This window comes from Pezoporus flaviventris, unplaced genomic scaffold (genome assembly GCF_033815535.1).
Source record: "Pezoporus flaviventris isolate CSIRO_AGI_PZ_B2104156 unplaced genomic scaffold, CSIRO_AGI_Pfla_v1 ptg000066l, whole genome shotgun sequence".
In the NCBI taxonomy this organism is placed as follows: domain Eukaryota; kingdom Metazoa; phylum Chordata; class Aves; order Psittaciformes; family Psittacidae; genus Pezoporus; species Pezoporus flaviventris.
In genome coordinates this window covers 23,027,163-23,044,074 of record NW_026892614.1, presented here as the reverse complement: position 1 = coordinate 23,044,074, position 16,912 = coordinate 23,027,163, and the positions used below count along the sequence as shown (strand labels likewise).

General features: G+C 37.6%; 1 protein-coding gene and 1 long non-coding RNA gene across 3 annotated transcripts in view; both read right to left on the bottom strand.

Moving 5' to 3' along the window:
* ESR1 (estrogen receptor 1) overlaps nucleotides 1–9,470 on the bottom strand; it is a 159,266-nt gene extending 149,796 nt beyond the window's left edge. Inside the window, exon 1 of one of the 2 annotated variants that reach the window (XM_061471533.1) lies at nucleotides 9,430–9,470. Coding sequence is in view for 1 of the 2 variants with exons in the window: in XM_061471534.1 (XP_061327518.1) it covers nucleotides 9,430–9,454 (25 nt within the window). In the remaining variant the exon portion in view is untranslated. The remainder of the gene's footprint in view (nucleotides 1–9,429) is intronic. The other variant, XM_061471534.1, reaches the window with a different exon arrangement.
* LOC133278595 (uncharacterized) overlaps nucleotides 1–16,912 on the bottom strand; it is a 398,225-nt gene that overhangs the window by 270,563 nt on the left and 110,750 nt on the right. The gene's annotated exons all lie outside the window — the stretch shown is intronic.

Here is a 16,912-nt window from a genome sequence, read left to right as displayed (position 1 = left end):
CTTTTCCAGCTCCTTCAGATGGCTGCAAGTGCAAGAAGGTGACTTTATTTTGACTGCACTTTCCTCAAATATGCAGAATCCCAATCCCAGCATATCAAATTCATTAGCTTGTTCACCACATAAATCAGAAAGATATTGTCAGACTGGAGGGTTTTCAGAAAAGAAGACATCTAAGCTTGTACTTTATCAGCAATTAATAATGTTTCTAGGGTATGTTTAGCTGTTATATTTTAGAACATAACATGTTAAAAAGAAGAGAGCACAGGAGATGCATGATACAGCACAACTTATGAAGACACATTTATAATGTATAGCAACAAACAAGATGTAGTTATCAAAAAACATCTTTAGTTCAGATGCATGACTGAGAAGGGAGGAGAGGGAAAACTCACTGATGATACTCTTAAAAAAGCTAGAAGATTCAAACAAATACACATTTATAATGTATAGCAACAAACAAGATGTAGTTATCAAAAAACATCTTTAGTTCAGATGCATGACTGAGAAGGGAGGAGAGGGAAAACTCACTGATGATACTCTCCTAAAAAAGCTAGAAGATTCAAACAAATACACAATAAGAAGATTCAAACAAATATACAACAAATATACAAATAGCAACAAACAAGATGTAGTTATCAAAAAACATCTTTAGTTCAGATGCATGACTGAGAAGGGAGGAGAGGGAAAACTCACTGATGATACTCTTAAAAAAGCTAGAAGATTCAAACAAATATACAATAAGGGGAACAGGAAAGAAAACACCCAGTATGCTTTTACCATGCCTGATTGCTGCAACTACACTGTAGCTGGTGACTGGCTCTTTACAAACTTCAGAGGGGAGATGATCTACATTGGTAGAAAATGGTCCCATAAAATCAAGTAAGTATCAAGGTTGTGAGTGACACAAAACCTTTAGATATTCTTAATGAATGCTTCAGGAAGCAGATAAACACATAACCCACAAGATATGTAAATATTAATTAGACAAGGCCACATATGGAGGAATTTTGCTATCAAAAAGTTATTGTAATAAGCCCTTAAATTAAACATCTGTGTATGAGCAAGCAAAGCCAACAAACTGCCTTAAAATACTGCTTGATTGGAAAATAGGAATTTCCTAGAAATAAAGAAGTCGCTATAAAGGCACTAACAAGTGGACAGAATATACTGATACAGGGCAAACATATGGAAAGCCAAAACTCAATGCAAGAGGTTATTTGAAGCAGCTCTTCAAAAACAAGTTGGTGTCTTAATGAGGACAATGAAACAGAAAATGAAGCTCTGGCAGACTAAAAGTAAAAATGCTATAGGTCAAGCCAAAAAAGGTTTGTGATCTGCCTTTCAAGTTCTTGCATCCATGCTCATAACAAGGACCTTAAAAGAAATTCTAGTAACAGAACCTTTCTTGGGGGAGGGGCAGTAGAAGGGGGGGTGTCGTTGAAGGGTCTGCCTAAAAGTTAAAGAACCAGTAAAAGAAGCTACAGAAAAATCCACAAAGAGAAAAGTAAGAAGTCACCAGGACCTGCTGGTGAATTTTAAAGGAATTCAAAGGTGAATTCCTTGAATTCCTCAGCATCAAAGGTCAAAAAAAACTACAAAATGTGATATGAAATCTTAAAAGGCCTTGGGAAAGGAGGAAAAGAGAGGCAAAACTAATGTACTTGAGAGCAGGTGGCCAGATACCCCTACCAGGTAAATTATCAGAAACTGCTACAAGGAACACAATTAGAGCATCCATAAATACAATATTTGTAGAAGTGGCATCATGGGAACTTCCTTATAAGGATTTTTATTCTGGACTCAATACAAATGTGAAATTATATCAAATTAAGGAATTCAACAAGCTCTGTCTTCAAGAGCTCTCAGAGAAACCGAGATGCTGCAGACAGGCCTCTATATCATAAAAACATAGAATAGTTAGGGTTGGAAAAGACCTTAAGATCATCTAGTTCCAATCCCCCTGCCATGGGCAGGGACACCTCACACTAAACCATGTCACCCAAAGCTCTGTCCAACCTGGCCTTGAACACCGACAGGGATGGAGACTTCATAACTTCTTTCGGCAACCCATTCCAGTGCCTCACCACCCTCACAGTAAAGAACTTCTTCCTTATATCAAATCTAAACTTACCCTGTTTAAGTTTTAATCTGTTACCCTTTGTCCTATCACTACAGTCCCTAATGAAGAGTCCCTCCTCAGCATCCTTATAGGACCCCTTCAGATGCTGGAAGGCTGCTATGAGGTCTCCACGCAGCCTTCTCGTCTTCAGGCTGAACAGCCCCAACTTTCTCAGCCTATCTTCATATGGGATGATAAGCAATTACCTCAAAGTTTGGGCACAGAAAAAAAAAAAAAAGCCCACTTTTTTTTTCAATGGAAGGAGGTCACAAAGGAAGTTTTCCATTAGTGCCTCTGTTATCTAATATTTTAATAAGAGACCTGGAAAGGAGGGTGAACAGTGACATAACTAAGTCTGCTGCTGTGACTATGTTAGGGTAGTAAGGGTGAGGGGGTGAGGGCCATCTGTGACAATGTGGGAAAGGATTTCACAGACTAAAGTTAGTGATGTAATGGAAGCTGGAGTAAAGCTTTAATAAAGATCTGAAGGTTGAAGAGTATATTAAATAAATGATTGCTAAAAATCTGGCTCCTTTAGACTGAATAAAAAGCAAAGATGAGACAAAATCTGACTACTCTCTATAAATACAACATAAGGCATAAACATCAAGACATAAAAGGTATTTAGGCCAAAGAAAGGAAGCTGGCACTGCAAACAAATTTAGTATGGAAATTACAAGCTTCTCAGCTGCCAGAGGGGTGAAGCTCTAGATCAGCCTGTCCAAAAGAGGAAAAACAGCCTAACTGGGCTTTAAGATAAATGTGGATAAGCACTGTGAACAAATTACACAATCTGGTTGCTATGACAGCTCAGTACTGGGTTAGCTATCCAACTTAGGCTGGATTCAATAAGTGAAACTAAAGCAAAAACTTACCAGCACGTAGCAGATGAACTATGACTTGTGTCTATGCAGAAGCAAGTCTTAGTGCATTACCTATGCAGAAATACATTCCTTATTGCCATTCTATGTTCCTGCTTCTCTTTAGATCAAGAGAGGAGAGTTGCTTGGCATGCAGGAAGCCTTGGAAGTAACTGACAGTAATTCAGTCGTGCACAAGACTTCTGTCACTAGAGACATAATTAGACTTAAAGTATTTTTGAGAGAGAAATGTTTTATCCACAATATCTGCTTCTTCCTTAGGTTTCTATGACAGCAGAGGTAGCTTTAAGTTTGAAGGTCCAGTCTTTTGCAAGCAGTTCTTTGATTTTCTGTAGCAGATCCAGTGCTGAGTGATAGGTTAGTTAGCTAGCATAAGGAAGGCAATTAGTTAATAAAAGCAAGCTTTGTTTACGTTACCGGTTTTGTTCACAGCAATAATGAGGTTTTGAAGTGATTTCCCCTTGCATTGGTTTCGTTTGCAGAGCAGCTGGGGTGTACAAAAAAAACAAATTCCTTTCAGGGAAAACTAAAACGAAATCTCTGCTCCAGAAGTGTGCCAAATGCACCACAGCCCCTCATGGGGACATTAGGTTCTGAACACAAGACTGGTCTTTTGGGCACTCTCAAGCCATGTGTCTGGCATTATATGCCACCAGTGACATCAGAACCTCACTGTCCTGCCACAGCACTGCCAGACATTCACAGGGATGGACACGAATGGCTGGAAACCCAACAGGAAGGCCATGCCAGGAGAGCAGAGCACACAGGCATGGTCCTACCCCAACCCTGACACCCTAGGAGGAGAACCTAAACCAGCCCAATATTCAGGAGAACTAGGGGTTTTACAATGGCAAAACCAGGTTGGGTTGAAGGGTCTTACAACACCAGGCAGCTGTTATAGGCTCACCTCATATATATTTCCCAAGAACAAAAATTTTGCCTCAAATATAATGAGATGTCCTATGTTTCATCTAGTTTTCAATCATTTAAGTTACCAAAAATCAAATTTGCTTTATGGTTTGTCCTTCTTGCTTCAGTTTAATCTCTGAGAGAAGAAATATTAGCTGCTTGTGCCTATTCCTCCTTAAAAAACAAATAAAAATAAAAACCACAACTGACTCACCATCTAATTCATAAAGTTTCTTAAGTCTCTCTTGACTCTGCTTTCTCTAGGTTTTTCTGCTTTATTTTTAAAGGCATTTCTACAAGTACATGCTTCATGTTGCTGGGTTTCGAGAGAAAAGAAATAAAGGAAGAAAATAAATCAATGTTTTTTTAAAAAGAACTCCCTATCAGAAGTTCAAAAGGAAGTATGAAACAATCTCCTGGTATGTATGTGCTAACCTTCCTTTTTCCCTAAATTTACATTTTCATTGTTTATGATGGACACTTTGCATACAAAACCGTGCCAGTGACCAACAGTAGATGTTTTGTTAAGAGGAAGACTACCCAAGAAAATAAGGTGCCAAGAATATAATTATGAATTTATATGATTCGTATGTCATGAGATTACAAAATTTCATTCAAGTGGTGCTTTTGATGTCCTCCTGCTTTAAAGAGCGTGCACACGTATGGATGTGCAAGCTCTTGTGTGTTTAGTACACTGACATATACAGAAACATCATTGAAATGCAGTAATGTTTCACGCAAAACAGCTGCTCAACAGGATATAGCAACATATATGACAGATAGAGCGAGAAGCAAATCCACAAGAAATGTGCCCAGTTTAAATTACAGGAAAAGTTTGGGCTGGCAAAACAGAACAATCATACTGGCTGGGACAGAAATATTATCACTCCTTACTCTCCAATATGTGCTATCAGCTCTGTAATGACCACATGAAATCAATGGTTTAGGGTTGTTTTCACATCCAGAAGTGGCTAGGCAAAATATCAATGCCTTTACAGAAAGTGGCTTTCAGACAAAGCCAGAAGATGTCAGTACAAGCAGAAATCAAATGATTTCTTGGGGTTGTGGGGACACAGCTTGGCATCAGTTCTGAATGTACTTGCATACTGGGCAGCAGCACAGTCTCAGATTGATGGTATTTTGGAATGAATAAGCAGGTTGTTGATTTATAACAATATAGCAAGATAAGCCCACAAATAACATTCAGGTCCATTACCTCAAAATTGGTGATGCCAATAAAATGAGACCCTTCTATGAAATGTTTTCTAATGCATCACCGCAAAACAAAATCTCAGTGATCTTATTTGTAAAAACACAGCTAGTTTATCTCCACTTGAAGAACATACAAGGCAAAATTATAAGCAGTTACACTGAAGTTACCCACAAACTTTCAGAGAACGAACAAAATCTAAAGAACTTTTTAGCTCTCTGTTGGTCTGGATTTCAAAACAAGTGCGTTGAAAAAAATGCCAATATTCAAATCCAACCAATTCTGGTTTTACAGTGTTTATGATTAGCTGCCATACATGATATAATGACTGAATAGACAGTTACAGACCACAGGCTATCTTGGCAGATCTAACCTGTAACTGCTGTGATATTGAAAGCCATAAAAAATTGTAAATTAAAGCTATTTAGAACTGAATAGATCCAAAACCAGTAGCTCTATACAGAAATGTAATTGGACTCTTGAAAAACAAAGTATTTGAAACATATCCATGTAATTACAAACTTATCTCTTTGTAGATTACTCTCCTTTAACTATTACAGTTTTTAGGACAACCATACACAAGATCAATGGTATTTTTATAATCTGTAGGACTTTAAACTAAAACAATTAGTTTCACTTGCACAACAATAAAAGTATAGAAAAGTCTGACAAAAGCACATTTTCAAACCAGAATTGTTTTCACTTAGAAAAAAAAACAACAAAGCTTTATCATTTAGACTCTAGAATATACTAAAATGCTGAACTGACAATCTAGCTTATCTCATATCCATCTACAAGAAAGCATGGCACAATTTTTTTCCACATACATCTGCAGTACATGTATGCAGAACATGTATTTCTTCAAAAAACAAAAATTAAAAAGAAAAAAAAATAATTTGGTGAGAAAATATATGGTCATATTTTTAAACTGTGTCTTCTTCAGGAAAAATACTGTGTTTAAATCCCAATTACACTATTTAGCCAGAAATGGAAATAGCCTCTGAGTCACTGAGCGTAACCCTTTGAACCAAGCCTTAACCTCCAGCAGGCAACCTTTTGTGCCTCTTACAAACAGAGACATGTCTTAGCCTACCCTTACCCTGGAAGGCTGAACCCATCTGTATTTCCAGCACTGGTCTGAATTTATTCACAGTCATACCTGTCTGGTTTTGTGTCAGCACTAGCTTTCAGCACAAGCACTAATGTCTCATCAAAAGAAACAATATTTAAGCAAAATCATCACCTACAGCATTATAGCAGAGAGATTTTAAATCACCTTTCCTACACACAAGCCGAGTTATTACCTTTTGCCATTTTTATTTGAAATTTATATCATATGTTTGTGTGAAAGCCATTAAATTAACTCTCTACATTTTAATGTTTGGCAAGTGCATTGTGTGCATATATTTTTACACATATATAAAATATTTTTCTGTTTTCACTTTTGACTGGTTTTGTACTTCAATTTACTACCAAGTGATTTCATGTTTCCTTGCACCACTCACCAGGCCTCTAGAGTACCACTCCATGTATAGTGTTTGGGACTGTATTTCCTTTTTAATGTAGCCTCCAAGGACTCCCATGAGCTTGCTTCTTCCTCTCTTCCTTCCTTCCACATAACCTGGCACAGCTTTTGCAAGCTTCTGTACCACTCCCTCAACTTCTGAAGATTCTACAGTAAGATTCGAGTAGAGTAGCAAGATGTGTAGGAAGCCAGTCCACACTGGCACTCTAATTTTACTCTTAATTTTCTCGTTCTTTTTCCATCAGTGTGTGCCCCCACACACTACTGTACTCACTGTGGTGCCTGAGGAGGCAGTGCAAAAAAGAAGATAGGATTAGAAACTTCTGCCAGAGGTAACTTTGAATAGGTGTGAGGAAGAGGTGAAAAAGAAACCCTGCTCACTGTCCGTAGTGACATTTCAGGTGGCATGCATCGGGGAGTGCCAGCAAGACATGCACAGCCATCACTCCAAATGAATGATTAGTGACTGAACAGAGACAGTGACATGACAAGGTCTAAAATATGAGATTGACTGTCTAAGATTAAAATCCACATGTGACTTCTGATCTCCCCCCCAGAGTAACATTGCTGTCTACTTCACTGAATTGTCGGGGGGGGGGGGGGGGGGAATTCTCTAGGATGCACAGGATTGCTGTGGCTGAGAAGGACCTCAAGGTCCCTGCCATCTAGCAGAGACAACTGCTCAGGCAGTCACCCACAGCAGGTCACTCAGGACTCTGTCCTGTTGGGTTCTGAACCCCTCTGAGGACAGGGACTCCACAACCTCTCTAGGCAACCTGTGTCACTGTTTGACTGTGTTCACAGTGAAGAAAGCTTCCTTCCTTACCCCCACTCTTTTTTCCTTTTATTTTTCATATTTTCTTATGTTCCTTTTCAGAAACTAAGACAACAGCTGAGTGCAGATGAAGTTAAATAAATAAACCAGTAGGAGGGGAAAAAAAAGAAAATTAGTAATAACATAGATCCTTTAATTTAACTCATTGTATTTTACCAATTGCAATTCCTCTGGTTACCACAGAGATTGGCACAGTTCTTAAGCTGGGGACTCATGTTCATGAGCCTTAGCATTAAGTTGTGCAAAGCGCCAGGGAATCCAACTCTGAGATGTCTCAAAATTCCCATTATGTGCATGTCGGTATTGTGCAAACTCATGAAGCAAAGGCAAATAGGCAGTGCTGGGTTAGTATTTGCTGTATCATCTAATGAACAAACACTTTTTTTTTAATGAGTATAAAAAAATCTCCTGCACATGCTTCATTTTATCAACAAACCCAACAACGCAAACTGGTTTTAAAGTCTGTAAGATTGGCACTTAATATTCATCTAGTTTGCATGATAAGGATGGCTTTTTCTAATTGCTTTCAGCTTGTGAGTCACGTATTTACACACAGATGCTGTTGCACTTCTGACACTGCACCAACTCAACACAGAATTTGGGACATTATTTTTTTTCAGCATCTATGATGATGAGAGAAACTGCGCTGAAGAACTGACACACTGCTCTTTGCATCACGCTGCAGTCATTAAGTGAAATTTCTCTGTTCAAAATCTATGGGGGGAGAGACAGGAGAGGAGGAGGAGAAGAAAGATTTCAAACAGTCCTTCATCTAATGCCTGGTCATTAGGATATAGATCAGCAACACAGAGAAAATAAAGAACTGTGCGGTAATGGTCTCTTGCACCTCCAAATGATGCCATACAGGGTCCAGGCTACAAGCCATGAAGGGAAATCAGGATAATCTGTTCTCAGATTTTTTTTTATGATATCAAGGCATATCACTTAGATATCCAAATTTAAAATAAGCATTGAAACCTAAAAGTAAACTCCAAAGAAAGCACATGTAATCTGAAAGAAAGAAAAATAAAACCAAACCAAATCAAGCCAAAACCAAACCAAAAAACTTAAACAGAAGTGAAAAATACCTATACCTTACTATGGGGCAAAAGGGTTTTTGTAAAATCGTATTTTTTTACAAGGAAAAAACAAAATCTAGTTAAATTAGACAAAGCCACTACTCAGTAGTAATTGCCAGATAAATTTTACCTACAGAGTTTAAAGTCTGTCTTAAAAAGAAGACTCTCACTTTGTACCAGGAAGAGCCTCTACAATAAAACAACAAATGTCACCAAACGCTATTTCAGTATCATACAGTAAAAGCATTGCTTAGCATCAGCTAAGATCAAAATACTGCATTTCATTTCATTCACACAGAAAAATGATATACTGCCTTGAGTACATGATTACCCTGTAATTGAATTAAGTCCTTTCACCACTGTGTCTCAGTCAATTGGCCAAGGCATCAGCATGGGATTTCAGTCATTTTGTTTACTATTGTCCTTCTTCCTATATGATCAATTTTGCCTGACGGTAAGGACGGCGGGGGGGGGGGGAAGGGGGGAGTGTCATATCATTCTTCCTCAAATACAGCATATGATTTTTGACATTGTTTATAGCACATGTTAAACAAAGTACTACTGCAGCTGAAATATTCCTTATTAAACTTAAAACATACTTTAGGCACCACTTGGAATGCTTTTGGTTTGTTTTCTGTTTCTTTTTTAGGCTTCTCAACTACACTGCGGGACACAGGAAAAAAAGGAACATAGTCAGAAAAGTAATGTTAGAAAGAGTAAAAAAAATAAATCAAACCAAAAAACCCTAACTTCTAAGCACTGCCATAGGTATTACTATGTGCACTCAGCAAAGGTTCGGGGTAAAAGCAGCATTTCAAACTGAGTGTGAGGGACAGAAACTGCAAAAAAACGAGAGCTTTTTCTGACTTACTTAGATCCCAGCAGGCTGTTGCCATTCCCTCTGTGGGGCTCTCACTGGCCAGGAGAATCACATGACTCAGTGAACCAAAATAGAAAAGTCTCGGGAGCAAGGAAGCTGAACCAGAAGCACATTTGCAAGAAAAGACGTATTGCAGGCACAATAACATGCCCTTAGCGGCAAAAGGTGATAAATTTAGACAATAACCTAGACTGTACTGAAAACCAAGCAATGCCGTGAACCTTGCAGCCCAGCATCAGCCACCTTTTCAACACATGGGAAATGTTCTCTGCTATAAATCTCAGTCCGTGTCTGTATGTAACTAAACCTGGTAACTGATAGAACAAGTCTCAACAAATCACCAGAAATACAATCTATTAAATTTATAAATAAATCTAGTACAGTTTAGAAATAAACACCCACTACTGGAACCATTTTCATGTTCAGGCTAAGGTTTTTAGTAGTTTGTTTCCAAAGAGGAGCCAGGTTTTTTAAAAGCATATGCTCTTAAGATAATTGGCAGAGCCGTAAACACATTTCCAAGATTGCTTTCAGTTTTTTCACAAGTAAAATTATGGTTACAGATCTGTACACTAGTAAAACATGCACTGTAAATCTGCAGTTATAAATAAAGAGAAGGCTCAAAGATTCTGAGGCAAAAGCTGGACAGATGAATTAGTGACAAAATGCAAGCTCAATACAACAATCAAATACAGTCTGATTTTGATGTTGCTGTTTAAATATCACTGTTAGAAAGGCAGCCCTTCCGGTTTTGTAAAACTTGCAGAAAATAAGTTCCAGCAAAATACTGTTGTTGGGATTACAGAATACGTGTTACCTTTTGTAAAAATTAGATTCGCGCCTTTCACTAGTTTATTTGAAACAGATTATTACAGTTTCATGTTCTATAAAATGTCAAGCTTTTCCTTGTTTAGAAACAAATGTCAGGACAGTTACTGCAGAAGAAGACCTCACTGAAAGATGTAAATGGCAGTATGAAAAAGGAAAAGAGATGATCAAGGAAAAGAGAAATGTGCTGTGTATGTTAACAGGGCAAGGGCAGGAAATAATTTCTTGTTCTAAACCTTCAAGGCAGTCACCCTCCCTCATCTTGCAGTTATAAGGAAAAATATTGAAATACCCACCCTTTCACTGCAAATGGCTCACAAGGGCTTTTGGATAAACATGGGAGTAGAGAATGCAATGCAAATTCCTGCACAACAGATTCACAGTGTGAAAGCAAAATGTAAATAACGTGAAGAGAAGTCAAGAAACCAAATTATTCTCCTTTCATTAAAAAGAAACCTGCAAAGGTGATTTGTAATAGTAAAATCTCAAATTTCCCTCCCCCCCCCAAAAAAAAAAAACTGTACATATATATCAAAAGATATATAAAATTAGAAAATATATTTAATCCAATAAAGACAGATACTTTGATATTACAAAACCAAAGTCTATTTTATTCTACAGGATAGCCCAATACTTATACTGAATTTTTCACAAAGTGAGGTACTAGTCCACATAAACATGGTAGCATAGAAAAGCTCTTCATATTTTCCCTGTTCTTATTAACAGTTTTGAAGGAAACATGATTGTTGACTGCAAGTCATAGTAGAAAATACACCAGAGATGTTGCCACTGATTATTTAAATGTAAAGGATATCTTTCCAAAACTACTAAATCTGAAATATTTGGAGCTTACTTTTTTTCCCAGGGAAAGAAAAAAAAAAAAAAAATTGAGATCCATAATTTGCATAACTGTGTATATAATTCCAAGTATTCTACCAGGTACACGATTTTTATCACTGTGTTCTTAGGAAAAGCTTTGCATTACTTATATTATGCCATTTTTCAGATAATGTGGCAGAACTGAAGCCAGTGGAAGCTTACCATTGATCATTATGAGAGACATACCAGGCACTGATAAAAGTACACAAAACAGTGGATTCTTTCCTAAAATTACTGAAGAAAATTGGCTTCAGCTATACAGCTATACTGTTCATTGATATAAGAAGCCAGGAGGAAAAACTCTCTCTTTGACCAATTTTAACGTAACAATGGCAGGCTTCATCATGTTTTAGAGAAGGCCAAGTGCTAATACCTTTCTCACCGTATTCTCACTGTACTTTCCAAACAAATTGCAAATCATCTCAGTCACCTGTCTGTGGCCAAACATATACCTTATTTTGTATGCTTTGTATCGTATTGTACCACATTTTGGTTTTTTTCAGTTTGAAATTATGAAACCGACAAAACACGGAAGGTGGGTGCTATGCTAAAATATTCCACCACACATAACTCAGTGGGGTATAAATGTAATATGACAAACAGACCTACAGGCAAAGACGGTAGATCAAGTGGCTAAAGGAATGCCACAATAGGAAAAGAAACGTACCCTTGTAGGGGGAAAAGCATGATGAAGAGGAAGTACACTAGACAGAGTAAAGAGCCTAAGGCAAAAACAGAAAGTGTGAGCACCCATGGTGTCTGTCTTGCAGTGGGGGTCCCAGGACTGAACACAGGATCTGAGACGGACGTCACCAACGGTGAGTACAGGGGGACAATCACTTCTCTGATCCTGCTGGCCACATTGTTTCTGATGCAAGCCAGGATGCTCTTGGCCTTCTTGGCCACCTGGGCCCAAGCTGGATCATGCTCAGTCAGTTGTTGATCAACACCTCCAGTGCTGCCAGTTTTCCAGTCACTCTTCTCCAAGCTTGTATCATTGCATGGGGTTGTTGTGACCCGAGTGCGGGACCCAGTACTTGGAAGTGGGTTGCTTAAATAAGAATTCATCAAATGAGCAATTTGATAAATACTACGTTTCAATACTCAACCTATTTACTCAAATACTGTCCAATATACATCTCTTATTTTATAAAATTTCTACTGAGAGTATAATAGTAACAAACATTCATATGTTTTCTTACCCTGTACATATTTTCCAACAAATCAATTCATAGATGAAGAATACTATTAAAAGTAATGTGCAGAACAGTTTTACCTATTTAAATAGGTAGGAACATGCATCGCTATTTTACCTTCTTGGTAGATATTTTAATTCCTGAGCCAGAAGAAACCAATTTTTTTTTCATGCTGTGGGCTCACTATGTCCCATGAGTATGACTGAATTGAACCAATTTTCTGAAAGAGTCTCTTCATAAATTAGTAGAATACTTAACAAGCAAAATAGCAGGTCCAGCAGGTTATTCCACATCTGTCATTAAACACAGTATTTAGACCCCTTTTCTATTCACAATACTAATACACACTAAAAAAAAATTTCTTCACCACCCCCCCCCCAAAAAAAAAAAAAAAAAAAAAAAAAATCAAGATTTCGCTGCTATCAAGTTCCCATATGTTCTAAAGGGAAAGTAAGTGAGAAATTTCAGTACAAGTACACAAAAATTGGATTAATAACATGTTCAGCCTTCCTTATGCACTTAGTTTATAGCTGTTCATTAAAAAGAGAAAAACTACTATACATTTTGTCTTAACTAACATACAGATGGAAGTAAATTATACTACACATTTTTAATCTCTCCTGTGTATAACTGCAATCCACAGCCATTTAAACAAACTGTAGTAATCCTGGTTCTAAAATTGGCCTCTAAGAGTCTGAAGTTAATCCTCTGTAACAGATGGCCCCCCTAATTATTTAAATTCACCACACACATCTATGTGAATTTACTAGTATTTGGCAATATATCTGATTTAAACACCAGCATACATATGTGACTCACAAACTCCTGGAAAACACCATCCTCATGTAACACGTTTAAACCCATTTAGTGACCTTCTTTGATTAAAGACACCAAGGAGCAACACAAAATTTAGGGATCATATCTCTTCCCTCTAGAAAAAAAAAATATCCAACCTGTTCTAATGGAATAATAAAACCAATCCCTCCTATTCTAGGGATGACTGTTTCTACTAAAGCCTCTTTTCTCCTTGATAAAAATTCATATCCCTACCAGATAACACAACCCCTAATAGAAACACAAATGCTAATTGAGTAATTCTGTGCTGCCAGAAGAGAATGGAAATAAGAGCATTTTTTATATTTGCATACATAATAATGTTTCACATAGCAAACAATAACTTTTTTAACCTTTCAGTTACTGTTCTTAATAGATATGCCATTTTTATTCATTCCTTATTTCTGCTAAAAGAAATAGTAAAGAGCTGGGAAATGTCAGGTTGTATAGTATTGTCTGCTGCCTGCTGTGTCAGCCATCAGTATGTCGCCACTACATTCTATTCCACCAAATTGTTGAAAAAACTAGAGCTCTACAATTCATATTATTTTTGAAGATTGGTGCCAGGTTATTTTTCAATTCACAAAAATTTAAAGTAATAATATGCGTATGCCATAAGTATTTTAAATGTAATTAAGACTTTAACTTTGGTTTATTTAAACACAGTGCAGCTCCATGAGATTATTTTGTTGTTGTAAATCCTGCAAACTCAGTCTTTTTAATAAGGAAGCTCCTTACCCTCTTCATTTATATCACCTAATATTGCTAGCCCATTTAGACTCTGTACAACTGGAATTCAGCCTTTAACACAACACTGAAAATCTTTGTTCAGGGAAATATTCTCAAAAGAGTATGCACCAAGTAACTACATACCTAAGAGCCTAGCTGGGGTCAAGAGCATTGAAACTTTTACAGAAAACTTCAGGCTGTAACAGGTTGATTCATATAAAATGTCCTTGCAGTTAAATTAGGTTCTTGCTTGATCGCCAGCAATCAAATATATTTTTTGGATCTCACATTTCCCATATGCCATTCAATAACAATCTCACTGTCATCATTATCACCATCTGTTCAAGAAAGGTCAGGATTTATATGAACAAGTTAATTCCAAGAAACATAATATTAGAAATGGTTTAAATCAAAAGGTTATACAAATTAATTTCCTTGTTACAGCTGTTGAGCATTAAGAGAGGCAAGGTCCATTCAAGTCAGTGGGCAGATTCTCCTTCAATGGGCTTTATAACAGCCTCAAGAGTACCCAGAAGCTCTTTACATTTTTCTGTCCTCTAACACTAAGATGGTGAGCGAGTGCCTAACAGCAAATCAGAAAAACGGGTATGTGAAGGAGGTGAATCAGCATGATTTAGATTGCATGGGTTCCACTTCTGAAGTGTCCAGCTACAGGGTATTTCCTTTCCTTTAGTGCCAAGACTTTAGTTCAGACCAATATCAACTTTGTTGTCTTCCATAGAAATTTGATTAGGTACAAACTGAAAACATTTCTTAGCATTAAACTAATGTTCCAGGAAATACAATCCCGTTTGGTTTAGCAAATCTAGAAATTGCTTTACCACCAATGGAAAAATCCCAGAGGTCTACCCAGTTAGGTACTAGACACTGGTGATGTTTTAATATTTCAAAATCTGAGTACACAATTAGGCACAGATTGAACAGATCTTGTTTTCATAAAGTTATAAACATGCAATCTTTGGAAGGGATATAAGAAGGAAAGTCTACAAAGCTGAGCAAAATGTTGCACTGGAAATGCACATTACAGAGCAGACTTAGGGTTTCATTAATATTCACAAAATATGTGATTTGACTGGGAATTCCTCAATTTCTAAAAGATATTTGAAATAGAAATAAAAATAAAAATAGAATGTGTTAATAAAAACCTGTGTACCATTGCAGAAAAAAGACCAGTTTAAAATTTCAGACAAAGATGATCCACCTTCTTGAAATTCTTTGTGTGCATCTATCTTTCTAATATTAGGAGCTATCTGTAGTTCACAAAGTTCAAACCTACATTGTTGACCTCCTGCCAAAGCCAGCTGTTGTTATGAGTGACAGACTAGTAATGGGTTAAGGTCTTTTCAGCTGTTTCAATACCTCCATGTTACTATAGGCCATCTCTAATCAAAAGGTGGTTTTCGAGACATGCACTGGTAGATACGATAAAAGAATTATCAGACATTAAGGAACACAGATATTACAGGTGTATGTTTATAGATGGAGAACGTGTGTAAGCAAAAAATTCTACTTACATTTGTAAGCAGAGAAACAAAATAATATTTAAAAGCTCACAGGGATGTATTAAAAAGCTACTGCTTTCTGGTAGTCTTTATGTTTCCTATATTATTACCTATGCAGTGAATACTTCTTCAATACACAAGCCAAAAATATTGCTCAGATCTGTTGCCCTAAGTGGTCACTGCTGATGGAAAAGAAATCCTTGTTCTTCATTCGTGCTTCTGTGCGTGAAATCAAGGTGAGTTGGAGAGGGGAAAAGAGTGTATCATGGTTATTAAATATTAAAAGGTTAATTCAAACTATATGGACATGATAGCCATCCTGCTCTGAGTTTGTTACACATCTGTGTCTATGCAGCAATCCCACAGGCTTCTGAGTGATAAACTGATACAATGCAGCAAAACTCAAGCAAATTTACTCAAACAGCAACACTGATAGTGAATCCTTTGATGCATGCCACTTCAACCATAACATTGCCCCTTTCATTTAAATCATTTCTCTCAAATCCAGTTACCTGCTTTTCACACCTAACCCTGTAACAAAATTGCCTGCAGGCCTCTCAGAAAGGAAGCCGAGTGAGCTCTGTAAGAGGGAGGGTAAGTGTATGGACAGAAGCGCAGGGAGAGAGAGGGGAAAGGAAAGGATAATGTAAAGGGAGGCTGACCCAAGACCCTAAATAACCAGCTTTGCTGCTCCTTGGCTGCCAAAACAGTCTGGGGAGCCTGATCAGCACCAGCTGCAAGATCTTCCTGTAGCAGCAGCCTCTGCCCACTTGGGTATTGCCTCTCTCGTGGGTGGGTGACTGCGGCAGCTGCAGGATCTCCCCTGCCTTTGCAGGGCTCTGGCCCTGGCAAAACAAACAGTGTGATTCACTTCTGCGCCCTTGCAAGTCTGCACTGCAATCTGTGGATAATTTTTACCTAAAAGATAGGAAGGAAAGGCCTGAAAATTAAACTCATGGGAAAACATAAAAAAAGAGAAAAAGGAATTGTTAGGCCAGCCCTAATGTGATTTTGTTTTCAGTGTGACCTTACAGGTTAAAGTCAGGTACAGAGTTCCGGCAGGCTGCAGTTACTGCAGCATAAACTCGGAAAATCTGACATTTATTTAGACAAGCCATTACTCTACGGATCAGCAAGCTGCCCAGCCTCATGACCTAACTTGTACAGAATTCAGAAATACTGCCTTTGAAATCTTAATTATTAATAATAATAGGCTCTTTCCCCAATGCTACCATAGTTTATACATCATGCAGGCTAAAGGACTTAACAAAGAGCAAGACGAACACACAGATGATTTAACTTGGTCCTTATGCCATGTTTCCTTCCCTTCAAGCATATTTCTTAGCTTCAAACAAACTCCTCATTTTTCCTTGTTTCCAGTCTTCGGGTGTTTTCCCCTCAGAGCTGTCATTCCATCTGACTGCCAATCCTAAATACCCAAAAGTCATGTCCTATTTCAAAAAAAAAGGTATGGCTTAGGTTTCA